The following is a 27131-nucleotide window of genomic DNA, read 5'->3' as shown; positions in this document are numbered from 1 at the left end:
TACAGGGTTTTGTTAACGGTAGATGTAGGTGCTATGGAAAAACTAAAATTATCTGAATTAAAGGTTCCTAATTTTATGTTCTTATAGTCCTGTTGTTAGTAGAGCTAATTTCATGAGGTCCAAATGGATTTTTACCCCATAAACTAATTATTGGGAGGCAAATCTCATTAGATTTTGTCATGGTCTACTAAATTATACAAAGTCACATCACTAGCAGGTTTTAGTACCATTACCTGGAGACTCTCCACAGGTGACCTGAAGATGGTTGAAGAAACACTTCTAGAAACCTACCCTGATCCATACTTAGATGTTTGAGAGATGCACAAGGAAGCACTTGCCAGACCCCTGGACATGATGCATGTTGCCAAAGGACTTCATACCGTTAAAGCAGCTGCTATATTGGTTTTCTTTATTCACTTATTTCAAATTTATTTGTTATGTTAGTCATGTACATGCTTTACATCTATCACTAATTCTGTAAGAAGCTTATTATTTCTGCTGGGGCAGCTAGGTGGTGCAATGGATCAAAACACTGGTCTTGGAGTCACAAGGACTGGAATTCAAATTCCCACTCAATTGATGCTTACTAGCTACATGAACTTGGGTTAGTCATTTAACCCTGATCACCTCATATCCAGGGCCATCTCCAGTCATCCTGATTTATATCTGGCCACTGGACCCATATGACTCTGGAGGTGAAAATAAGGTTGGTGACTTAGCACAAGTCCAATTCACGTGCTTGTCATGGCATGACCTTCCTGATGTCATGGTCTTCTTCAAAAATGAAGAACAAACAATATTATTTCTTCTAGGGCTGATACTAATGCAGGAACCAAGGCTCTTGAACTTGCTTTACCTCTCATGATTGCCCATAGTGTTTATGCAGAAGTCCATCATGTAGTCTGTAGCTGTCTCCTTTTTTTTTTTCAGAATTAAAAGGATTTTAACACCAAGGCAGAAAATACATTGGTGGGCTGATCACTGATGATTAGTGTAGGATTCAAATCATCAGCCATTTTATAAAATATCTTTTGTAATAAGAGAAAGACAAATCTGACAAGTACACATTTGTAAAAGGGAATGGACCATTTCATCTCAGCTCCTCCACCTCTGCCACAACATAAAAGAATGAGATTAGAGATAAGGGAATGGAATGAACAAGCATGTATAGGTTGTTTAGTCATCTTTATGTTGTATCTGATTTGTTATGTCCCATTTTCTTGGCAAAGATCCTGGAGTAGTTTTCAATTTCCTTCTCTAGCTCATTTTACAGTTGAGTAAACTAAGGCAAACAGGGTAAGCAACTTGCCCAGGACTACCCAAGTAATAAGTGTCTGGACCAGATTTGAACTCAGCAAAATGAATTTTTTTCTGACTCTGGCCAGTCACTGTATGAACTGTGCCACCTAGCTGACATATTGCTGGGGCTTAATAAACCCTAGATGATCTATGTGGGACACAAAAAAAGAAAACAATCCCAGCTTTAAAAGAGCTTACCTTTTTGGAGAGAAACATATAGAGTTAGAGTCAATACATAGTAATCAGGCAGGGAAGACATTAATGAAAGATTTGTGTGGGAGGTTTAAAGAAAGTAGTCTATGGGGGCGGCTAGCTGGCGCAGTGGATAGAGCACAGGCCCTGGAGTCAGGAGGACCTGAGTTCAAATTCAACCTCAGACACTTAATAATTACCTAGCTGTGTGGCCTTGAGCAAGCCACTTAACCCCATTGTCTTGCAAAAAAAAAAAAAGATAAAAAAAAGAAAATAGTCTGTGAGATGCAGATGAGGCAAGAAGTTCATTCTAAGCCCTGGACATAGGGAGGTGGGAGGTGAATAGTATGTATGAGAGAAATTGAGAGAACTGTTTGGCAAGAATGTAGCTTCTCAGGGGCGGCCCTGGAGTCAGGAGGACCTGGGTTCAAATCCGATCTCAGACACTTAATAATTATCTAGCTGTGTGGCCTTGGGCAAACCACTTAACCCCTTGTGCCTTGCAAAAACCTAAAAAAAAAGTGAAGAATATAGCTTCTCAGCACCACATATCTGATAGTGTTATAAAGCTACTGTTAGCAGGATGTGTGTGTATACAATGGCTGAGGGTGCACGCCCTTAAACCAAGCACAGGAGACAGGACTATCTCCACTGACTCAGTTAGTGGAAGAGATTACTGCACAGCACGAGTCTTCCTTTGCAGTAATGATTTTTTTACATTTAATCATTTGTAATCAACAAATCTAAGGTGCAATTCTTTCATATTCACACACCCCTCTTTTTTTTTTTAGATTTTTGCAAGGCAGTGTGGTTCAGTGGCTCGCCCAAGGTCACGCAGCTGGGTGATCATTATCCGAGGGCACCTTAGAACTCAGGTCCTCCTGACTCCAGGGCCCAGCCCCCCCCCATACAGCTCTATAATGTAGAAAGTGCGTGTTTTATTGTAACAAACTCTTTTACTATGGTCTAGTAAGGGGATAAGGACCGGACCGATGCTTTCTTTAATCCAGAACATTCCCTCCGCTTAAGCTTTGGAAAGCGGCCTGGAAGGCTGTCCGAGGTGTGCCGGCAGGAGGCCCACGGGGGCGGGCAGCGGGAGACGCCCTCGGCGCTGCGGCCACGGGAGGGGCGCGGGGAGGGGCGCGGGGAAGGGGCGCGGACGCTCCCGGGCCCGGCCGGGCCCCGGCGCCCCGAAGCGCAGCCGCCCCTTTATGACGTCATCAGCCCGCGTTCTTTGGAACGTGACGCGCGGTTCCCCCGGCGCCGCCGCTCGGGGCCCGTCCGCGGCCTCTGCGCAATTGCGGCTGCTGGAGGCGGCGGCGGCGGCGGCGGAGGAGGAGGAGGAGGGAGAGCGGCGGCGCCGGGGGAGGGAGAAAGGAAGGGGATGTTCCGGGGGCATCATGGCCCCTGCCATGCAGCCGGCCGAGATCCAGTTTGCCCAGAGGCTGGCTTCCAACGAGAAGCTGATTCGGGACCGGGCTGCGAAGAAGCTGCGCCAGTACATTAGCGTGAAAACTCAGAGAGTGACAGGTAAAGCCGGCCCGGGGGCCGCGGAGGGACGCGCGCCGCGCCGCATGGCCGGCCGGCCGGCCGGGGACCGCGCCGGGAGGGAAGCACATGGGGCGCCGGCGGGGAGGCGCGGGCCGGGCCGCCGGGAGAGCTTCGGGCGCACTTGGCCGCTCCCCTCCCGGAGCCCCCGCCGGGGACGGCCGCCCCGTAGCGGAGAGGACCGCAGGGCCTGGACGGACCTCCAGACTCAGAAGCTACTCCTTTCTTTCACTATTTATTATTTCTGTTATCATCACACAGACACCTCACAGACTCTTTTTTTTTTTAAGTTTTTGCAAGGCCACACGGCTAGGTAATTACTAAGTGTCTGAGGCCGGATTTGAACCCGGGTCCTCCTGACTCCAGGGCCCGGTGCTCTATCCACTACAGACTCTTAAAGTAGCCTTAAGGATTCTCAAAGATCGGGGTGGCCCCTGCAGTCAGCAGGAACTGAGTTCAAATGTGGCCTCGGACACTTAATAATCACCTAGCTGTTTGCCTTGCAAAAAAAGAAAAAGAATTCTCAAAGACCACATAGGATACTGTCTCTGTCCGTCATCCAGTGGGAAAAAAATTGCCTAATCCTTGAATGAACATTTTTTTATATATCAGTATTAAGATCAATAACTTAGGGGCAGCTAGGTGGCGCAGTGGATAAAGCATCGGCCCTGGAGTCAGGAGGACCCGGGTTCAAATGTGGTCTCAGACACTTAATAATTACCTAGCCGTGTGGCCTTGGGCAAGCCACTTAACCCCGTTTGCCTTGCAAAAACCTAAAAAAAAAAAAAAAAAAGAGATCAATAACTTAAATTACCTACATGTAGTAGATAAGCAATACTTTTTTTTGGAAAGCAATATAAATTGTGAACTAATTAGAAGCGTAAGATCCTAGATTTAGAACTCAAGGGGTGAATGAGAAACTTGAAGGTCCAATCTCTCTCATTTAATTGAGGCAGAGAGAAAACAGATGATGATCCAGAGTCTGAACAGCTTGAAAGTGTGTGAGATTGGATCGGAGTGGCCCCCGATTTCAGAATCTACTATGTCAGGTGGCTTCCCGACATTATGATTTCCTTGGTCCTTAACTCTCATATCTTCACCTGGTTTCCCTTTAGAACCCTTACTCTTCCTTTGTTTTTTTTTTGTTTTTTTTGGTGAATTCCTTCAAAAATAAGTATTGACAGGAAAGATAAAAGACATCCCAGAAAAAGAAAAACAGGCTAAAAGGAAGATCACATGTTCTTATGAATTTAACACTTGGGAGTAGGGTCAAAAAATTGAAGCTTTGTTTCTGATATTACTGACTAACTTGAGCCCTTGGAAAAGTTATTTATGTAGGGAACCCAAATATCATTTCCTAAGGTTTCTTGAAGGCACAAAGCCTGCCCTTTATTAGTATGTGACTGGATGCCTCCCATACTGCTTTTTTACTAGATATGCCTTCACTTGTCCTTCCAACCCCACAATAACATTTATTTATCCCATATCTTTTCTGCCTTTTGCAGTTGAACCCCTTTAGAAGACCATCCTCGGTAGATGCTTCCATTTTCATCTTAGCCTTAATTCTCCACAGCTCTGACTTCTAACCTCATCATTCAGTTGAAACTACTTTCTCCCAAGTTACCAGTAATTTTCAACAAAGATCTGCCAAATTCAGTGACGTTTTCTCAGTTCTCATCCTTCTTGACCCCTCTTTAGCCTTTGATACTATAGAGCACTCTCTTCTTGAAACTCCTAGGATTTTAGATCTCTACAATCCTGGTTCTCCCACCTATCTGACCACTCCTCCTCAGTCTCCTCAGATGGATCCTTATTCAGATCACACCTTGTTGTAGGTGGCTCCCTCAGGGTTCTGTCCTGGGTGATTTTCTCTTCTCCCTCTATACTATATCACTTGGTGATCCCAGTAGTTCTCATGGATTCTGTTATCAGTATTCTGATGATTCTCAAATCTACCTAAGCTGATCTGACTTTTCTGCAGACCTCCAGTATCACATCTCCAACTGCATATTACACAACTTAAACTGGATATCCTGTAGACATTTTAAACCCAACATGTCCAAAACTGAGTACATTGGGAAGAGATATAAATTGTGAATGTTGATATCCTAGATTTAGTACTCAAAGGATGAATTCAAGGCTCAGAAAAATCAAGTGACTTACCCAGAGTCTCACAACTAAAAAGTCTATGATTGTATTGGAGTCTTCCTGACTCCTTGCCTTACCTCCACTCCCTTAGTACCATTTTCCCATTCCCTAGGAAACCACAACCTAGGTAATTATCCTCAACTTCTTACTATTTCTCACATATCCTCAACCTCCTATATCCATTCTTTTGGATATCCAAGACCTGGTGACTTCACCTTTACAACATCTTCCAATGCACCACTTTCTCTTTTCTGATATTGTCACCACTCCAGTACAGACCCCATATCACCTTACAACTGGACTCAGCCACCAAAGTGAATTCCCTAAAGTGTAGGTCCAACCATGTCACCTCCCGGATCAATTACAAAATCTTCTATCACTGAAAGCTCTTCATGACTACCTTGCCTTTTCAATCTTCCCACTTCCACCCATCAAGCTTCTCCTCCCCACTCCCATCCCCAGGTACTCTGATTCAGTGACATTGGCCTTGTTATTATGTATTTCTTACTGTAACAAGTCACTCCATCTCTTAGCTCTGGACATTTTCATTGACTGTCCCCTATATCTAGAATGGTTGCTACTTCCTAGATTCCCTGACTTCAAATCCCTACTAAAATCCTGCCTTCTAACAGAAACTTTCTAATCCTCATTCTCTCTCTCTCTCTCTCTCTCTCTCTCTCTCTCTCTCTCTCTCTCTCATTTCCTATTTATCCTGAGTATAACTTTGTGCATAGTTGTTTGCATATTGTATAAACGATAAGACTGAAAATTCCTTGATGTCAGCAACTGTCTTTTACCTTTTGTCTCCCCAGCACCTAAGACAGACATAGTCTGGAACATAGTAAGCACTTAATGCTTGTGGATTGACTGACTGAATTGAATTAAAGTTAATTAGAATAGTATTAATGTTTATAACTTGTTGAAAGACCAAAACTTTAGAATGATCTAACTCACATTGCTTATTTCCAAGACTTCCTTGATACTTTTATAAGGAAAGGCATCATGACACCTACTTTAAATGAGGCCAAATAATGTGATTGAGTCTTTCTTATGAAATATAGCTCAGATTCCAAGTTTCTCTTTAAATCATTCACAACAATCTGACTTGTAAAACTATTTTATAACCTTATAGTGGGTTGGGAAAATTAATTAATTAATGATTTCATTTTCCTCTCACAGTGCCTTCGCTTTAAGGGAGGTATTTTTAACACTAAAACCTGGTAAGGGAGAGGACTTTTTGAGTAAATGTTCTAATGTCATATAAATTAGAATAATCCTCAGGAACCATGACTGTATGGGCCATCCATAATTTCTCTTCTTGCATTTGAAGGCTTAGAAAGAAGAAATGAGGAGGTAAGATCAAATATATTTGCTGTCCTGCCCACACAATTGTAGGAATAAGTCTACAAATGAGTTTTCTTTGAATTCATATGTAGGATCAATAGGGGTGACATATGAACCTGCTATAAATGTTATATTTGATGTTATATATACTTAATTCAGTACTCTGATAATTTAGTGATGTTGATTTCATTGTTTTCTTAAGCTGTTGTTCCCTATGTATATTGCCACATTTCTCTCCCAAATTTTTACCCTCTGGAAAATTTACTACCTCACAAGGAGGGTAGGATATCAGTGTTCTTTCACACTGATTGGTTTGATATAGAATCAGTAGTGATAATAAATGGAATTCATAATTATAATCATAGTAGAATAGATCTCAATTTATGATGGGCCCAAAGGTATTGTATTCATTTTATTTTGAGAATGACTATTCCATTTTATCATTTCAAGCCATGCCAGCATTTAGAATACTGAGATAAAATTGTTGAATTCATATATATATATCAGATGATCCAGTTTATATTTATATAGACTGACTTAATATTTACACATGATGCTTCTCATCAAAGAGAATAGTATTTCAGACTAAATCTCTCTCTCTCTCTCTCTCTCTCTCTCTTTTTTTTAAGGTTTTTGCAAGGCAAGTGGGGTTAAGTGATTTGCCCAAGGCCACACAGCTAGGTAATTATTAAGTGTCTGAGACTGGATTTGAACCCAGGTACTCCTGACTCCAAGGTCGGTGTTTTATCCACTATGCCACCTAGCCGCCCCCTAAATATCTCTTTAGGGGGCAGCTAGGTGACGCAGTGGATAGAGCACTGGCGAGTTGGAAGGAGACCTGAGTTCAAATCTGTCCTCAGAAACTTAATACTTTAGCTGTATAACCTTGGGCAAATTATTTAATCCCATTGCCCTGCAAAAAATTTTTTTTTAAAAAGGTTGCTGTAAATATGTCTTTATCTGGTTATAAATCATTGCTGGGATTGCATTTTAATTTCATAGTTTTTATTATTATAATAGGGGTTTTTCTATTTTAGAACAATCCTTAATACATAAAATGTAATGGACTAAAAATACTCAAATATATCTTAGCTCTGTGTGATTTAAAATGGCAGTTTTACTTTCTTTACAGATGGGAGCATATTGTTACTTCCAGATCTACCCATACAATTTTTGGACTAAGTCTACAAATGAGTATTCTTTATATTCATATATAGGATAAATAGAAATGTTTGTTAGGTCCTTTTTTCATTTTTTTTAAAGAACTGATAAAACTACAGTTCAAAGCCCCAAGCCTCACACCTGATATTCCTGCTAAAGAAACTTTCAACATGTTTACCTATGAAAGAAAGGAATTAAATTATTTTATGGTTTATAGTTCAACTTCATTATTTCACAGATGAGGAAATTGAAGTCCTTTTCTCATTTTCCTTTGGAACTGATGAAATTGCTAGAAGATCTTCCCCTTTAGAATGCTCCTTCCTGGTGTAAAGATAGTTCGGTCAGAGAGCTTTCATCTCCCTAAATTATATACTTGCCACCTATATCTCTTTCTTTTCTTATAGTTCCTATTTGTCATTTTTTTATGATTTTATGTAATTTTTCCAGCTCTGCTTTGTGGACCACTGTGACCCCTTGTCTCAATTTTTGTTATTCTAAGCCTTCTAATTGTTACTACCTCAGAAGGGATTGGTTTGGAGTACTTTGTGGTTTGCCTAACTTTGAAAAATGAAGTATGAAATCTCTGAAGTTGGTCTAGTTTTTTTTCTGATTCATTCAACTAATATTTATTGAATGCCTACTGTGAATAAGGTACCAGGTCAGTTATAATATTGTATTTTTTTGAGGGGGGGGAATCATACTGCTAATGAAAGGTTCCTATAGCTGAAGGGAAAAATAAATTCTTGACAGGGCATCTTCCTCATTTTTTGAGCAATGTTTTTTAGCAACCTTTCCTTTTATAATTGTTCTCAAATTTTTTTAAGTACACAAGATAAGTTTACCCCCAAGAGAGTAAATGCCCCAGTCCTGTGAATATGTAAAATTGTTGCAAATTGTAGAAGAAATGAATCACCAGACACTAGGGTAAGATCACTTTTTGAATACAGTAAACAAATTCTAGTATAGGAAAGGGTTCTAATTTATCCATGTGTTGCATGGGCTTTTTCTACCCCCCAAAAGATTTATTTTGTTGACCTTTATTGAAACTTTGATATATTATGATAATACAGAACATATCAGGGTTTCTAGGGCAGCCAAGGTTACATTCCTTTGGGGTGGCTAGGTGGCGCAGTGGATAGAGCACTGGCCCTGGAGTCAGGAGTACCTGAGTTCAAATCCAGCCTCAGACACTTAATAATTACCTAGCAGTGTGGCCTTGGGCAAGCCACTTAACTCCATTGCCTTGCAAAAAAAAACCTAAAAAAAAAAGATGACATTTGTTCTTTGCTTATTTAGCAACCACCTTTGGAAAAAGTTAGAACTATAGTATTTCTGGTATTTATTTTTGTTTTATTTTCTCATTACTAACATTATCAATAAGACTTTATCTACAGGAGTAGAGAAAATAACTACTTAACATCTAATGATTTTTTAAAATGATTTAGTATATACCAGTTAAATTGATAGTGAGAAGAGAATTGTTAGTGTTTAAGGATAAAAAAAAGGCCCTTGATGAAGGGGAAGGATTAAATATAAGATCATAGAAACCTAGTATGAGGCAACATCTTTACAAGTAGTTTTATCCAACTGTCTGTCCAATTAATAAAATCATTCTTAGTCTGTCTAATGAGACAGCTCACTGTACTCCATAAAGCAGTCCCATTCCAGCTTTCAGTAGCTTACCCTGTAAAGCAGCCCTATTCCATTTTTCAATAGCTTTGATATATAAAAGCTGTATACATTGGTTTTAGAATACCTTTCTGTAGCCAAGTAAAATAAATCTTTTTCCATGCTCCCAAAATATTGAAAATATAATTCATAGGAACCCTCAGATGTGTTCTATAAGACATCTATATGATGCATATTTTATTTTTGTTCCTTCAGTTGTTACTGAATGTGTATATTTTCCAGTAAGAATTTTGTGGGGTGTTTTTGTACTCTAGGTGGTTTCAGTCAAGAAGAGCTATTAAAAATATGGAAAGGACTTTTTTATTGCATGTGGATGCAAGATGAATCTCTCCTACAGGTAAGACCATTTACTTTGAGGTGCCCTAGCACAAAACCTTTATTAGCAAAATTAATTAACCCTGTAAGGTAGGTAGAAAAGACTCCCAATTTGTTTAGGTATACATTAAAATAATTGCCACTTACTTCACAGAATTGTTGTGAAGCAAATACCTTAATGCCATATATTAATAAGGGCCATTGTTATCATTTAAGGACACTTAGGATCATAACTAGAACATATTGGAAGCCATCAAGTCCAGCCTCATTTTACATGAGGAAATTGAAGGTCAGAGAGGTTAATTGATTTGCCTAGGATAAGCTGGGCAAGTATCTTCAAGGGAATTCCAGATTTCTGAATTCCACACTGCCTCAGAAAGAGCAAAGGATTTTGTACCGTAAGTATTAACCTTAAAATGAAAGATGCCCATAAACTTTAGATATCTCTTCAGTTATAATTCCAATGAGTTTTGTTATATAGGTTTGTGTTTTATCAATGGACAAGATATTTTTCATTTTTTAAATGGTGACTCTATTCATTGCTTCTTCCATTTAAGAAATAATGGAATACATTGTACTTCTTTGGGTTTTAATGCATAACCTTTAGCATAGCTACTTTTTCTGGAGCATGTAAGAATTTGTACTGATGTACTGATTTTTTTAATATGAACTTGCTAGAGTAAGTTGTATGTGTAAGTTGTTGTTTACTTGCATTGAGGATTAGTAAAACATTAGGTTTAATGGAAGTAAGAAAATTTGAAAATATATCCAGAACCAAACTTTGGATCGGAAAAATTCTTAAAATTAATAAGATTTTCTTTCTCCTTTAATGAGCAGATTTTTCTTTTTTTTTAATAGATTTTTCCACTCAAATGTCTCCTGAATATATCCTTTAAATGCTATAACTCATGATACAACTAATACATGTGCTGTGCTTTTTTTCCTTCTAATTGTAGGGTCTCAGACTGACAGGAGTTAACAATTTGCATATATCATTCTACTTTGCCTTGATATTTCTAAAATCTTAGATTGAGTGAGTAGTAGAGGGGGAATCTCTTATGTCTAGCTATACTATGTTTTCAGTATCAGATCCCACTGTAGACTTCATTTTTTAAAATTATTTGACTTTTAAAAAATCACAATATAAATATTAATACCTGTATTTGAAAACAGAAACTTGACTACTGATTTATGTATAGTCTAGATCAGCTAAAGTGACAAGGAATATTTTCCTACTTGTTGCTTAAACAATACCTCAGAGACACATATTTCGGCATAATGCATCAATGAAAAATTGGGATTTCATGTTTGTTATACATACAGTCATTATATAAATTTTCTGGTAGAAATTATGTTAAAAACGGGAGTCTCAAATTTTCTCACCAGCATGTATGAGAGGAGGGTACAGGCCATTATGTTGTCACCAAGCATTGTTACCACATATTAACACTAACATCTTTCTCAACTTCACCTTTACAGGAGGAATTAGCTGATACCATTTCCCAACTCATCCATGTTATTAACAACTTGGAGGCTCGTAAGTCTTATTTAACTTTGGGTGACATAGTCGGCCATCGTTCTTCTTTCTCTATTTTCCTTTAAAGTTTTGGTCTTTACCTTTAGGGCTTAGGGCAAGTATATAGTGTAAGATTTCTGTATAAGGTCAGTTTTTAATGTTTTGACCTTATCAAGACACAGACTTCTGAGTAACTACATGCAAATATTGCAACTGCTCATTTAAATGTAGTAATGTTTTAACAAATAGCTGTTCATTGACTAAAAATCATGAAATATTTTTAACAGGAACTTTTTATGTAGCTGTATGTACATAATTCATGTATTTGAGAGAACCTCTTTGCATGTCCAAATGGACCTTTCTCAAGTTCAGACAACTGTTTAAAGTTAATGAAATCAAATTGAAGTAATGATACATTTTGGAAGATGGTTCTTAGTAATAGAACTGAATTTTAAAAGTGACTAGCACTTCAAAGTTATTTCTGAAACATTTAAGCTTTTGTACTTTGCCCTGAGGACATAAAAAAAAGAAAGAGAACAAAGTTGGTTTGTTCAATTTTAACAAGTCAGACATAAAGATTCTAATGGCTTTGAAACCCAAAGTAGCTTTCTGAACTTGAACTATATTCAGCTAGTAATAAAGGCAAATTTCTACAGAGAACTACATGCACAGAGAATGATCACTTCACTTTCAAGTGGAAAAAAGCAGCTCTAAGTTGAGTACCAATTGAATTTTGAGAAGATAAATGCCAAGCACAGTTCCTGGCACATGCTTTGTGCTAAGTAAGTGCTTGTTGATTGATAAAATGTTTTGTGCTTTTGCCCATCCAACTAACATATGATATGGGGTGAAAATGTATGGGTAGATTTTGCAGAGATTTGAGGATATTTATAAAAATAAGTTATTTTGAGGGGCGGCTAGGTGGCGCAGTGGATAGAGCACTGGCCCTGGAGTCGGGAGTACCTGAGTTCAAATCTACCTCAGACACTTAATAATTACCTAGCTGTGTGGCCTTAGGCAAGCCATTTAAACCCTTGCCTTGCAAAAGCCAAAAAAAAAGTTATTTTTAATTGTGGATGCTGATAAAAATTAAAAAGGCCTTTGAATATGGATCAGAAAAAAGATCTTGATTTGGAGGGGGTTAGATAAGCATGTGTTAAGTATCTACATTGTGCTAATGTTAAGCACTTTACAAATATCTTAACCATAAAGAAAAATGTGTTCTTAGAGGAGACTACTCATTGAAACATAAACTTCATGTTTCCTATTATAAAATCATGTTTTCTCTTTTAAAAAAAAGAAATTATTGACCCTGTTTAACATATTTTTTTATTTCAGCTTGACCAAAAATAATTCTTCATAAGCATTAGTCTAAATGGTTCATTATTCTGAATGTGTTTCTACATATCCATATGTTATTTGCAAGATGGTATAATGTGTCGTCTTGAGAATCTGATGTTCAGGTACTTTTGTTCATTCTAGAACACCTATTCATCCAGACCTTTTGGAAAACCATGAATCGGGAATGGAAAGGAATAGATCAGCAACGTCTAGACAAATATTATATGGTAAGAGCTTGTTTTTATCTTTTTCAACTTTGTTGCATAACATTCTAGGAAGTTATCAAAACATACAAATTCAAATTCTCTTGTTGAGGAAAATAGTCAAACTTAAATTAACCATTAAAAAACTATTCCGAGTACAGAAACAGAATGTAAATAGAACAAGCATAAGAATTAAAATCATGGAAATAGAAAGGTTCGTCATCTTAGTCATTTGCTTGCATATTTTAAAAATTGAGGTTTGAGTCACTCCTGTGGTATTTTACAAGGTAGATTTGATAACATATTGTGTGGGTGTTAACATTTGATTACTGTATAAGCCATCAGCATCTGGACTTCAAAACTTGTGTGAATACCCTTTTATCACTGAATTAGTTGGAACTGTCTTACTTTCTTGTGTAACAAATTTTTTTTTTTATCTTTAGCTAATTCGTTTGGTCCTGAGACAGTCCTTTGAAGTACTGAAGAGAAATGGCTGGGATGAAAGGTTAGTAATCTGTAAGATTTAGCCACAGGAAAGAGTAACCAATAAACTGTTGAATGACTATTAATAGCAAATTTCAAGATTATGGATTTAATTCAAGGTTCAATCAACTAGTAAATTATTTAAATATCAAACAGTGATAAAGGCATTTTATGATATAAAAGAAGTATATCAACAGTATTTGTCCATATGGAACTTGAAATTCAGTTAGAGGGTGAGACTTAAGTGAAAATTAATTGACACAGTAGATAGCACCCCTCCTAGAGTCAGGAGGACCTGAGTTCAGATTTGGCCTCAGACACTTTTACTAGCTGTATAACTCTTGAGAGAGTCATTAACCCAGATTGCCTCAAAATAAATACACATGTAACATATGAAAGTTAATTACAACATACATAACTGCATACTGATTAGTTCTAGCTTGTTTAATATATTTAGATAATGGGACTGTCTTTAATAAGGTTCTGATTGTGCAATATGGGGGGGGGTGCAAATAGAATTAGGTCAGGGATGGTTGTGGGCTGGTAGAGAAGTTTTCTCATAGCAGATGGGACCTGAACTGGCCCTTTCAGTTCCAGAGAAAAGAATGTACAGAGGGAACAGAATAAACAGAAATATATAACAGATTTGGAGAAAGGGGAGGATGGTGAGGAAAGTCTTTTTTATGTATTTAATTCAGTTTTTTCTTTGTTTAAATTCCCCCAATTTTTGTATTTCAGTTATTTTGCATTTTTCATAGGATCATAAATTTAAAACTAGAAAGGATCTTGCAACAAATTTTACAGATAGGAAACTGAGTTTCAAACAAGTTTAAAAGTTAATCAAAATCACACACTAGGAAACAGAGTTGAGAGTGTAATTCAGAGCATCTGCCACCAGAGTTAGCAGTCAATGTCATAAGATAAATTAGATTTTTTGCTTTGTTTTTTGGAGTCCAAATATAATCCATCAGTATTCATGTAGATCTTGAATTAAAAACACTTGCATTATAAACTCACACAAAGCCACTCAAATGAAGAACATTTGGATTATGAACAACTCATAAGAAGGCACAATTTATTTTCCCAAACTCAAATTCAGCCTTAAAGAAGCCTTCAGAGGGGCTCCTTTGATGTCCTTTACTATTGGGGCTCCCTTACCCCCACTCAGTCTACCCACTAAGTACAAGAACTGTTGGTGCAGAGAATCTTTAGAGGAAGCCAGTGCAATGAAGGTTCTACTGGACCACTCAAAATGTCTCCCTATTCCACTTTACAAGACAGCCAGTGTGCTATATTAAAGATCATGGCAAAGAAAAGAGAAATGGAGGAAGAGGAACTTCAGAGGGAAAACTAAAAGAAAAACTAGTGCAAGAGACAAAAAAAAAGGACCTGTGCAATGAATAAGTAAATCACAGGATTCCAAAGTTGAAAGAAATGTCAGTAACCATCTGATGGAACCCATCTCCTAAAAAGGATGCTGTTTCCCACCTTTCAAACTAGTAGTCCATCCTTAGCTTGAAGATCTCCAAGGACGTGAACTTTGTAAGCACCAGGCATAGTAGCCCACACACTGTTAAGATTTCTTATTTAAAAAAAAAAAAAAAAAGGTAATGCAACATTTTGAAAATAACCCTGGGGGTGGCTAGGTGCCGCAGTGGATAAAACACTAGAGTCAGGAGTACCTGAGTTCAAATCCGGTCTCAGACACTTAATAATTACCTAGCTGTGTGGCCTTGGGCAAGCCACTTAAAACCCCATTTGCCTTACAAAAACCTAAAAAAAAAAAAAAAAAAAGAATAACCCCCGGTCTAAAACTCAGGATACCTAGTTAACATCTTAAACACAGTGATAGTTGTGTGACTCCAGATCTAAGATAAGTCACTTGACCTTTCTGTATTTAAGTTAAAAAAATAAGTAAACGAGAAATGAGAAAAACCTCACTCTATATGCATGTCAAGCTCACTCTCTCTCTCCTCTAAGCTTTATTCTGTATCATTCCCACTTTGAACATTTCCAAAATTGAGCTCATCATCCTTCTCTCCAAGCTCTCCCCTATTTAAAATTTCCCTACTTTTGTCTAAGGTACTGCACCATTCTTTGATCTCTCAGCTTTGTAACTTTGGCATTATTTTGACACCTCACTTACCCCCACTCCCTTTCACCATCCCCACATAGTGAATCAATTGTCAAATCCTACCACTTCAACTTCCACAACATCTTTAGCATCTAACCCCCTTCTTTTTACTCATACAGTTACCATTTTAGTTCAGGTCCTCATCACTTCTTGAACTTCTACAATGATCTCCCTGCCTCAAGTGTCTCACCTCTCCAGTTCATCATACTTGCTCTTTCCAAAGTGATTTTTCCTTAAGCATAGATTTGGCATCAGACTCCCCTACAAAACCAACTCCAATGACTTGTTGCTTCTAGAATAAAATATAAAGTATGCCTTTTAACCATTAAAACCCTGCGCTTGGGATAGCTGGATGATATAATGAATAAAATGCTGACCTGGAGTTGGGAGGACCTGAGTTCAAATCCAGCCTCAGACAGACCTACTCACTAGCTATGTGACCCTGCACAAGTGACTTAGCCCCAGTTATCTCTTCCTTCCTTCCTTCCCCTCCCCCCAAAAAATCCCCAAACCCTGTATAGCAGTTGAGGCCCAAGATATACTAGCTCAACTCCCATACCCAGAATGCAAGAGACTAAATTCTGATTGGGAAAGACAGGAAATCACAGTTTATTATTTTTCTAGACCAGGGCAGCTTAGGAAGAAAAAAAATCTGTCAGCAAAGTCTCAAAAAAAATGCAACTTGCAAACAAGTCCAACAAATATTCCTAGAAGACAAAAAGAAGTAAAAAAAGTCTTTTAAAAAAATAAATGGGGGTGGCTAGATGGTGCAGTGGATAGAGCACTGGCCCTGGAGTCAGGAGTACCTGAGTTCAAATCCGGCCTCAGACACTTAATTATCTAATTGTGTGGCCTTGGGCAAGCCACTTAGCCCCATTTGCCTTGCAAAAAACTAAAACAACAACAAAAAAAAACAAAACCAAATGAAAGTTGTAGAGGGAAAAAAGAGCTAGGGAAGAAAAAGAAGAAAAGAGCATTAACATTACTTGACAACCCCAGTCTTTTTGGCTTTCTTGCTGGACCCTGTGATCCAGCCAAACACCATATCTTCTCTGTTCATTCATGACAATCCTTCCTGCCTGGAATAGACTCTTGCCTAGATTCCCCCTTCTATAAAATACATCTCAATCAAAATCTTCTGCATGGAACCTTTCTTAAACCCTCAACTACTCATGTCCTCCTAAACTACCTTTTATTTAAATATTTGTATGTATTTGTATTAACATATTTAACATATTTCTTAGTACATGGGAAACTTAAATACTTATTGATTGAAATCTGAGTTGTTAGTAAAAAGAAAATAACAATTTGAGCTGTTTTGACAACTATTTTCAACTTTTAACTATTTAACACATATAATAGTTTAGAAATTATGTTTTTTCTTCACTAGCCGGATCAAGCTTTTTCTGGATGTCTTGATGAAGGAAATTCTGCACCCTGAGAGTAATTCTCCTAATGGATTGAAATTTCATTTCATTGATATCTACCTAGATGAACTAGCAAAAGTGGGAGCAAAAGAGGTAAGGCCAGCATCCTGGTTGTAGTTTATGTTGCTGATCAAGCAACTATGATAGCTTGAGCCCAGGTAACTGAATTAATCTGATGTAATATTAAAGTTACATTACTTTATATTATTTGATACTTCCTTTTAAGCAATGAAGTTTATTTTTTCTTTCTGGTGTAGAATAGACCAAGTTTCTTATTATCTCCATTCATGGCATTATATTGATGATCTAAATGGCTGAGCTCAGAAACTTAAGCTAGGAGATCAAGGACTTCAAAGGGCAAAACTTTTCTAGCTCTCTTGGCTTTGAATATTGGAACCATGGTATGATAGCTGAATGATCTTGAATAATAAACAAGCATTTAATGTAGAAATAGCTTTTTTTAATTCTATGTCAAACAATATTGAGATGCTTCAATAAAGTGTTTCCCAAAAAATTTACAGCCTGCAAATGTTTAAAAAGGGGACAAAAGATACTTTCTTTCTTTCTTATTTTTTCTTTATTTCCTCATACTTCTAAATTGCAGCTTGTGGCAGATCAAAATCTCAAGTTTATTGATCCATTCTGCAAGATTGCAGCTAAAACTAAGGAGTAAGTATGTAAGAAGTAAAACTTATGTTTCCTGCCTTGTGTAGAACTTTTCTTCAAATTCTCCTCCTCTTGGTGGGGGGAAATAAAGACAAGGTTATCATCTAGTCAGTCATGCCACTTCCTGAATCATCCTGTTTGTGTTCCTAAGAGGTTGTGTGTCATCAGTGGTGAGAAGACTGGCCTTGGCCTTGCAGAACCAGCTATAAACATTTATTAATCTTGTTATTGGCACCATCATTTAACCTCTCTTGAGTATCTGTTTCCTGATCTGCAAAATGAAAAAAATCCTTGTACTTTCTCCTTCACAACATTGTTATACAGAAGGTGCTTATAAACTTTAAGGTGCTCTAAATGTGAGGAAAGATACAACCAAATCTGAAATACCAGTTAGTCAGGCACTAATGTTTTTACTGATAGTTTAGCTGCTTATTTTAACCCTGTTTCTAAGTACTTGAGGAATCTGTTCCACTGTCTATTGCCATCTGTTTTCCATTACACTTTACTAGTCACAGTGTTTTTATCACTATGGTGGGTTAATGTGTAAGTAGATATTTCTTTGTATTTGGTCATCCAAAGACTTATTGACTGACCTATCTTAAATACAATAAATTGAGTTATTCTCATTTCTTTATGTACCTTTGCATAATAGATTTCATTACTTTAATCATTCTTTCTCTTCTCAGCCATACCTTGGTACAAACGATAGCTAGAGGAATCTTTGAAGTCATTGTAGATCAATCCCCATTTGCCCCTGAAGATTTAATGGAGGAACAGAAAACTAATGGTGACAGTGAACTGTCTGAGGAAGAAGAATCTGATGAGTTGACTTCTAAAAAAGGAGTCATTAAAAAGAAATCAGGTAAGAAATGTCCTGAATTTTCATTTACATAATAAAAACTGACTTTAGTATTTAAGGTTTCCAAAGGATTTTATCCACATAAATCATTTATTCGTCAAAATACTGTGAGGGAGGGGCAGCTAGGTGGCGCAGTGGATAGAGCACCGGCCTTGGAGTCAGGAGTACCTGGGTTCAAAAATACTGTGAGGGAGTTGCTATGTTTATTCCTATTTTACAGATAAGAAAATCAAATCTCAGATTGTGTTACTTTCTCATAATTAATGTCAGGCAGGATTCAAACCCAGAACTTCTTGATTCCAAGCCACTAACATGGAAATTCATTAAGTATCAACCTAAACTTTAGCCTTTTATATATTTGCTGGAAACAAACTGAATTCTAATACAGGAAGGTCCTTAACCCATTTTCAGTAATACAGCATTGATACCAACAGCAATGCTATACTATTTCTTTCTAGGCTACAATGTGTGCATAGTTATGTTATAATCTAGCCTTACACATATTTCCAAATTTCTTTTTTGAGGGGATATAAAGATTTTATTTATTTATTTTGAGCTTTATAATTTTTCCTCTAATCTTACTTCCCTCCCCCCACAGAAGGCAATTTGCCTGTCCTTACATTGTTTCCATGGTATACATTGATCCAAATTGAATGTGATGAGAGAGAAATCATATTCTTAAGGAAGAAACATGAAGTATAAGAGATAGCCAGATCATAGGGCGGCTAGGTGGCGTAGTGGATAAAACACCGGCCTTGGAGTCAGGAGTACCTGGGTTCAAATCCAGTCTCAGACACTTAATGTGGCCTTGGGCAAGCCACTTAATCCCATTTGCCTTGCAAAAACCTTAAAAAAAGAGAGATAGCCAGATCAGACAATAAGATATCAGTTTGTTTTTTTTCTAAATTAAAGGTAATAGTCCTTGGTCTTTGTTCAAACTTCACAATTCTTTCTCTGGATACAGATGGTATTCTCCATCACAGACAGCCCCAAATTGTCCCTGATTGTTGCACTGATGGAATGAGCGAGTCCATTATGATTGATCATTGCCCCATATTGCTATTAGGGTGTACAATGTTTCTCTGGTTCTGCTCATCTCACTCAGCATCAGTTCATGCAAATCCCTCCCAGCTTCCCTGAATTCCCATCCCTCCTGGTTTCTAATAGAACAATAGTGTTCCATGACATACATATACCAGTTTGCTAAGCCATTCCCCAATTTAAGGATATTTACTTGATTTCTAATTCTTTGCCACCACAAACAGGACTGCTTTGAATCTACATCTCTTTTTTAATATTCTCTGGATATATTTCATCATTACTCATACTAAAGTTTCATTATTCATACCAACACTTAAGTCATAGTATTCCTATTTATATAATGACTTAGGTAAACAACTAAATAACCTTTATGGAATTTTTCAACTAATCAGACCAGCATGTAACTCAGATTTCCTTAATCTTCCTATAGATTTAGATTCTTAAAGTGTGTCTTGAGGGAAAATTTAATTATGATAAGTGTATAAAATTTGTTTAAATGTCATCTTTTCCAGTACCACCATGATACCACAGAATGGGGGAAATAAGGGTTCTAGAATATAAACTAAAAACTTAAAAATAGTCTTTTACTAAAAAGTTCTTTTGAGGGTGGGATCTGTATTCCACCTAATCCTTAATCTGATGCTTCATTGTGCTCTGGGGATGACCCTGGGTCCTAAAGGCTATGCCAACTGAGCACGTTCTATCAGACTACAAAAGTTATGATCCCAACGATGCTCCTTCTCTGCTATCCACCAATCAGGCTGCCAACCCAATGGCTAACCATTAGGTGACAAATTATTTAGGCATCACAATTTGTGAAACAAAGAAAAATACAAGAAAGACCTTTAACTTTGTGTAGCTTCCTTTTTCTATAAGTGATCATGAAATAAAAAGAAAGTATTGATTGCTAAGAATCAGAATTTTTTAGCTGTGTTTATTTATTCAAGTATATTTAATATTTAAGTATTAGTACTCTAAAAGTAAAATTCTTTCCAATTAACTTAAGTAACTGAACTACATCAGTAATGAAGAGTACTGGGCCTTGAGGTTGGAGATCTGGGCTTCAATCCTGCTTCTGATATTTACACTTCATTTATAAAATTTAGATAATACTTTTATAGTTCCTACCTCAGAGAGTTATTTTGAAGCTCAAACAAGTAAATAAATGTAAAGCATTTTCTAGTATTAAAGAGCTATTACTATTCACCTTCTTGATAAAATAAAAGACACAGGAAGTTGCAGATAGATAAATAAAAAAGATGGTTTGAAAGTTTTCATTGGTGAGGCAAATAAAAAAGATGGCAAAGTTAATTTCATCAAGGATCACAAGACACAAGAAGCATTTCATGGAACACTTGATTACTTTACCATATGCATGAGAAGCATTAACAAAAAGGTCAATATGAAGCAAAAATTTGATTCCCCAAATCAAGTCAACATAATAAATATTTGTTTACTTCATAGCAAAGATAGGAAAATGGGAGAATTATGAAAAACATTTGGAAATACTATTCAGAATTAACAAAAGAAACCAGACTTGAAGCTTCATATACACTTCATTTATTTTTATTTTATTATTTTTAATAAACTTTTAAAAAAAAACTTGGAAGGAATTTGACAGAGAAATTGACAAATTTAAATTGATTATATGTTTTATGATGGCTATTTAACAGACAAAACACTATTTACAGATGAATTCATAACTGAATTAGCTGTGCAGTCAGACGATTTTTTTAATACAAAAGTTAGTATTAATACCAAATTGGAAGAATAAAGATAACAAAATATGTCATGTAGTCCAAAACAATTCCAACCTGGCTTACTAAAAAGCAGGTTTATGCATTCTCTTCCTTGTGTTTCCCCCCATGGAAAGTCAATAAAGAGATATTCACTCTGAATATCATAACAAATTTGAGTTTGACTGATGTGAAAAGGCCAACATGAAGAGGCCAAAAGAACCTAACAACTTCATAAGCCAACAAATACTTAAATCTTCTTGCTAATATAGCCAAAGGCAACAGCAATTTAAAATGTAATCCCTTTTTACCAAATGTTACAGGGTAAATTACAAAATAAATCTATGAGAAACTAGTGAGGTAGACCAAGGATATCCTCAGAGAATAGAAAGATGTAACTGGAAAGAAATGAATAGAAAAAAAAGGAGAAATGTTCCTCAGGATGTTGATAACAATCTTTTCCTTCCTTATGACAGAGGAGCACTTCCATTCGGGCCTCTTTAACACTACATAAGGAAATGGAAATTATATTCATCATGAAACTGAGGAGCTAGATAGGCTAGACCAGACCAGTGGAGAATACAGTATCCCTTTAAAAAATTATTGATTGGGGGCAGCTAGATGGTGCAGTGGATACCAACCCTGGAGTCAGGAGGACCTCAGTTCAACTTTGTCCTTAGACCCAATAATTACCTAGCTGTGTAACCTTGGGCAAGTCACTTAACCTCATTGTCTTGTAAAAACAAAATAAAACCAAAACAATATTGTTTGTCACAAAGCTTTTGAATTGCCCTCCAATAAATTATCTTGAATGGAGCAGCAAAGTGGTGCATTGGTTTAAGTACCAAACCTGAAGTCAGGAAGATCTTAGTTCAAATCTGACCTCAGACACTTAGTAGCTGTGTTCCCTTTCACAAGTTACTTAGTCTGTTTTCCTCAGGTTCCTTATGTATAAAATAGGATAATAATTGCATCTACCTCCCATGTTTGTTGTGAGGATCAAATAATATAATTATAAAGTACTTAGCATAGTGCCTGGCAAATAAATAGCAAGCTTTATATAAACCTTAGCCATTATTGTTATTAGTCTATATTAAGATCATGTGAAATGGTAGCTAGTGGATAGAGCACCAAGCTTGGGAGTCAGAACCTGACACTTAGTAATTGTATAACCTTCAGCAAATCGCTTGACCCTGCTTGCCTCACATCCAGGACTATCTCCAGTCAATCTTATTTCTATCTGGCCATGGAACCCAGATGGTTCTAGAGGAGAAAGTGAATCTGGTGACTCAGCACATCACCCCCTCCCTCAAATCCAGTTTCACATACTTGTCTTAACATGGAGAATGAAAGACAGATAAATATCATTAATTATAAACATTACTCATAAAATAGGGAAATAGATACTCTCCAAGGGTTTGTTGTTTGGGTTTTTGTTTTTTTTTTTTTTTTCAGTTTTTGCAAGGCAATGAGGTTAAGTGGCTTGCCCAAGGCCACACAGCTAGGTAATTATTAAGTGTCAGAGGTCTGATTTGAACTCAGGTCCTCCTGACTCCAAGGCCAGTGCTCTATCCACTGCACCACCTAGCCGCCCCCTCTCCAAGGGTTTCTTACCACTTTCATTGAGAATATTTCATTGGTGGAAAAGTGTTATTTATGAAGAATGACTGTTCAGATAGATGACATACAGTTATTTGTATGGGTAGTCTTTTGCATTAAGCTACTAGTACATACATCTCATGGATAACAAGCATTATAAATAGCAATATTGTTTCAGAAATTTCTTTCAACTTAACTCTTCTTAATTCTAATGTAGCATCTAACCGCATTCTAATTGTCCTTTTTCAATCCTCATCTTTATTGAATTCACTTCTACCTTTAATACCTTTTGAGGTCAAAATTGATCATTACAGGATGTAGATATATTGTACAAAGGTTTCTAAATCCTTTTTCTATTGTCCGTCAATATTTAAGAAAAAAAGATTGATCATTACGTTAATTGGAATTCTCATCATTTCACATTTTCTTTTATATTTGGAAAATTATTCTAATAATGTTACTCTTCTAGCTCACTGGAGTCTTCCCAAATTTCTCTGAATTTCTCATACATATTATTCCTTACAATGCAATGATAATTATATTCATACTACATTGGTGCTCATCTCCTTTAAATGATGAATACCCACTTTAGTTCCAGTTTTTTGCTACCACATAAAATGTTAAAATGCTTGTCTTTATATATATATAGATATATAGATATAGATATAGAGATATAGAGATATATATACACACACACACATACATACATATATGGGGCACTCTCTTTTGTCTTTTATCTCTCTGAGCTATAGAATACTAATAATTGCATGAAAAAATTATTTGAGTTGGTGAGAGAGGTGTCAAGGCTGCTATATGAAAAGTGTTCAACCATAATTATCAAGAAATGCAACATGTCAAGCAAATTCAAACGTTTTTGTCATCAATTTGAACTTTTTAGCTTAGGAGAATCCAATGAATCTCTGTTTTTCTTCTGTTGATATTCCAGTCTCCCTAGGTTGCATGATTTGGGAAAAATGCTTATTTACTAGGCTTAGCTTTCTTAAATCTACAAAAGTAATAAAGTTTCCCCTCTTCTCAAATTTTTTTAAATTTATTTTTATGAACTTGGCAAACATTAATAGATGTGAACATTTTAAAATGTGAAAAAAGAACATATATGAAACTGAGTATTATAGTTTTTAAAAATTGTATATTAAATTTAACACTTCATTCAGGAATTTCAACACTTCATTCTTGCCTGTATCCCCATCTGACTTGTCTTCTCTCTATATTTACTTAACTCTAGATGCTCTTTTTCTTTGCAGTTTTAGGGGAGGGATTTTGGAATTAACATCTAATAATCATTACCAATTTGTCTTACATCCCCAATGTAAAGCCTCCTTTGTAACTACAGTCAAACAAAATAAATTATACTTTGTCTATGCCTGAAAATATATGTATCATTCTACAGCTCTAGACTTTAACAATAGGTGGAAAGTGTCCTTAATTATCAGTCTTCTGAAGTCGCTGATTGATCATTGCATTTATCAGTTTTGAAATCTTAAGAAATTATTTTCCTTTATGTATGAAATCATTAAGTTGTTTTGACACTAATTTTTCACTGCTTCAGTTCATGCTGATTTTTCCTAGGAATCTCTCCCTTTCATCATTTCTTAAAGCATTATAATCCATTATATTCTTAAACCACATTTTATCCTTTCTTCAATTGTTGGGTATGCCCCTTGCTACCATAAAAAGTACTGCTATAGATCTTTGATACATATGAATTCTTTTATTTGATCTTTTAAGAATTGTATGTATAACAATGGAATCTCTCCTTCAAATGATATAAACATTTTGGTGTTTTTGTTTTTTCTTTTTATGTAGTTATTTTAACTTCGTGTGAATTGTTGTTTAAATTGTTTCTATTGGGGCGGCTAGTAGAGCACCAGGCCTAGAGTCAGGAGTACCTGAGTTCAAATCCGGCCTCCAGCACTTAATGATTACCTAGCTGTGTGGCCTTGGGCAAGCCACTTAACCCCATTTGCCTTGCAAAAACCTTTAAAAAAAATGTTCTACATATTATTAGATTCTTTTTTCTAACTAGTTATACATCCTTCTCCATTTTGTGAGTTCATCCTATTCACATTTAAAATTATATCCTTCCTTCATATGCTCTATTTTTTAAAAAAAAAAGTACATGCAAAAATAATTTTCAACATTCATTTTGAGTTCACTTTTCTCCTTTACCCTTCTTTTGAACAGTGAGTAGATTGATAAAGGTTATACAAGTACAACCACATCATATGCTCTTTGAACTTTCCTTTCTTCTACCCTTCTTTCGCCCCCCCCAAAAAAAAGTGAAGAAAGAAAAGGAAATGGGATCAACATTAGTAGTCTATAATTATAGTCTTATCTCACTTCTCTGCCCTTACTTTTGTGACAGCCCCTAAATCACTGGATCTGAAATTTCCCTCTCTCCATCCTCATCTATTTTCCTTTTGAGATTCATGTATTTCTGTTCTACACTGTGGGTGCATGCTTGTCTGTGTGTATGTATATATGTATATACCATCTTTACCTACTTTTTAAACAAGACTGAGGTTCTTGGGATGGGATGCCTACTCCCTTTTCCAGTTTACAGTTTGGACTCAATTATGAGAAATAGTAAATTTTTTCCCATTGTCCCTCATTTTTGCTTTAATAAATTCCTTTTTTTTTCCCCCTCTCTTTTATTTCTTCCCTTAAAAGCAATAAAACCAAACCTCAGCCTTGCATTTGTCTTTCTTTAGTCGCTGTGAATCTTGGAGATGTGGAATTCTTGAGGAAGATCTATTTCTTCTGCCCTTATTGGAATATAAATATATACTTGTTCATCATTTAACCCACTTAGCTTGCTTAAAAATACTAGGTTTCTCTTGTCTCCTATGTTTGTGTTTCAAAAATTCTACTTAATTTCCTAATTGATAAATAACGAACAGTGGTTTTTAGAAGAAGAAATCAAAGTTATCTATAGATATATGTATATATGTAAAACCATATTACACATGCTTCCATTTGAGTTCTTTCTGTAGAGATAGATAACATCTTCCTACATTGGTCCAAATCTTTTCTGTGTTTTTCTAAAATTAACTAGTTTTTCATTTCTTACAGTGCAGTAGTATTCTGTGCCACACCTGTTTAGCCATTCCCCACCTGAAGGGCATCTATCATTTTAACCAATCTGATAGGTAAAATATATTTCATAGTTAATTAACTATGCTAAATAACTAGTATTTCTCTCATCAGTAATGGCTTATAGCATTTGATTAGAGAAATGCAAATTAAAACTACTCTGAGGAGTCACCTCACACCTATCACATCAGCTAATATGACAAAAAGGAAAATGAAAGATGTTGGAGGAAATGTGAAAAAATTGGGACACAAATGCACTGTTGATGGAATTATAAACTGACCATTCTGGAGAAAAATTTGAAACTGTGCCCTAAGGGCTATAAAACTCTGCATACCCAAAAATCTCAAAAGAAATCAAGAAAAAAGGAAAAGAACCCATATATACAAAAATATTTATAGCAGCTCTTTGGGGGGAAAAAGGAATTTAAGGAAATACCCATCAGTTGGGGAATGGCTGAACAAGTTGTGGTATATGATTGCAATAGAATATTATTGTTCTATAAGAAAGGATAAGTAGGGGCCAGCTAGGTGGTACAGTGGATAGAACACTAACCCTGGAGTCAAGGAATATCTGAGTTCAAACCCAGCCTCAGATACTTAATTGCCTAGCTGTGTGACCTTAATCCCATTGCCTTAAATTTAAAAAAAAAAAAAGTTGAGCAGGATTGTTTAAGAAAAATCCAGGAAGACTTAAATGAACTGATCTAGTGAGGTGAGCAGAACCAGGAGAATAGTGTACACAGAAACAATTTTATACATTGATCAACTGTGCATGACTTAGCTGCTTTGACCAATGCAGTGATCCAAGACAGTTTTCTTCTGAAGATGAAAAATGCTGTCCACTTCCAAAGAGAGAACTGAATAGAGTCAGAGTGTTTGAGGACAGGTTTGAATTCAGGTATTCCTGAGGTCTATTGCTCTATCCGTGGTGCTCATCTAGTTGCCTCAGACTAAAAAGTGCTGAAGAAGGGAGAACCTAGTTTTAGCAAGTCTCCCAATTTAAGAAATAAGGCTAGAAAGATACATAAACCCAAATAGGCTTCAACCAAGAAAATGAAGAATTGCAAGTCTAAAAAATTCAGTAAAGGAGGAAAGATTAGCTCTGTAATAACTAGAAGAAATTGAAAGGAAAAAAGGATTTTCTATAAGGACTCCATGAATGCCTAGAAGAAATGAAGCAAGAATTCTCAGCAATACCATGATCCAAGGTAATTCTGAAAGACTTATAAAGAAAATGCTATCAACTGATGGGATCTGAATACAAATTGAAGCATATATTTTATCCCCAGTATTTAGACACAGTTTCTATAACTTAA

General features: G+C 36.4%; 1 protein-coding gene across 1 annotated transcript in view; it reads left to right on the top strand.

Annotated features, from left to right (window-relative positions):
- The first annotated feature begins 2687 nt into the window (after window positions 1-2687).
- Window positions 2688-27131, top strand: part of RRP1B (ribosomal RNA processing 1B) — a 48746-nt gene continuing 24302 nt past the window's right edge. Inside the window, 10 exon segments of the mRNA XM_074213878.1 lie at window positions 2688-2745; window positions 2748-2836; window positions 2838-3021; window positions 9636-9718; window positions 11176-11233; window positions 12695-12780; window positions 13200-13261; window positions 16764-16893; window positions 17405-17469; window positions 18153-18328. Of these exon segments, the coding sequence (XP_074069979.1) occupies window positions 2703-2745; window positions 2748-2836; window positions 2838-3021; window positions 9636-9718; window positions 11176-11233; window positions 12695-12780; window positions 13200-13261; window positions 16764-16893; window positions 17405-17469; window positions 18153-18328 (976 nt within the window). The 5' untranslated portion in view covers window positions 2688-2702.

Source organism: Macrotis lagotis, chromosome 1 (assembly GCF_037893015.1).
Source record: "Macrotis lagotis isolate mMagLag1 chromosome 1, bilby.v1.9.chrom.fasta, whole genome shotgun sequence".
NCBI classification, from domain to species: Eukaryota; Metazoa; Chordata; class Mammalia; order Peramelemorphia; family Peramelidae; genus Macrotis; species Macrotis lagotis.
The sequence above is the reverse complement of the archived record's forward strand: the minus strand, read 5'-3'. Positions and strand labels throughout refer to the sequence as shown.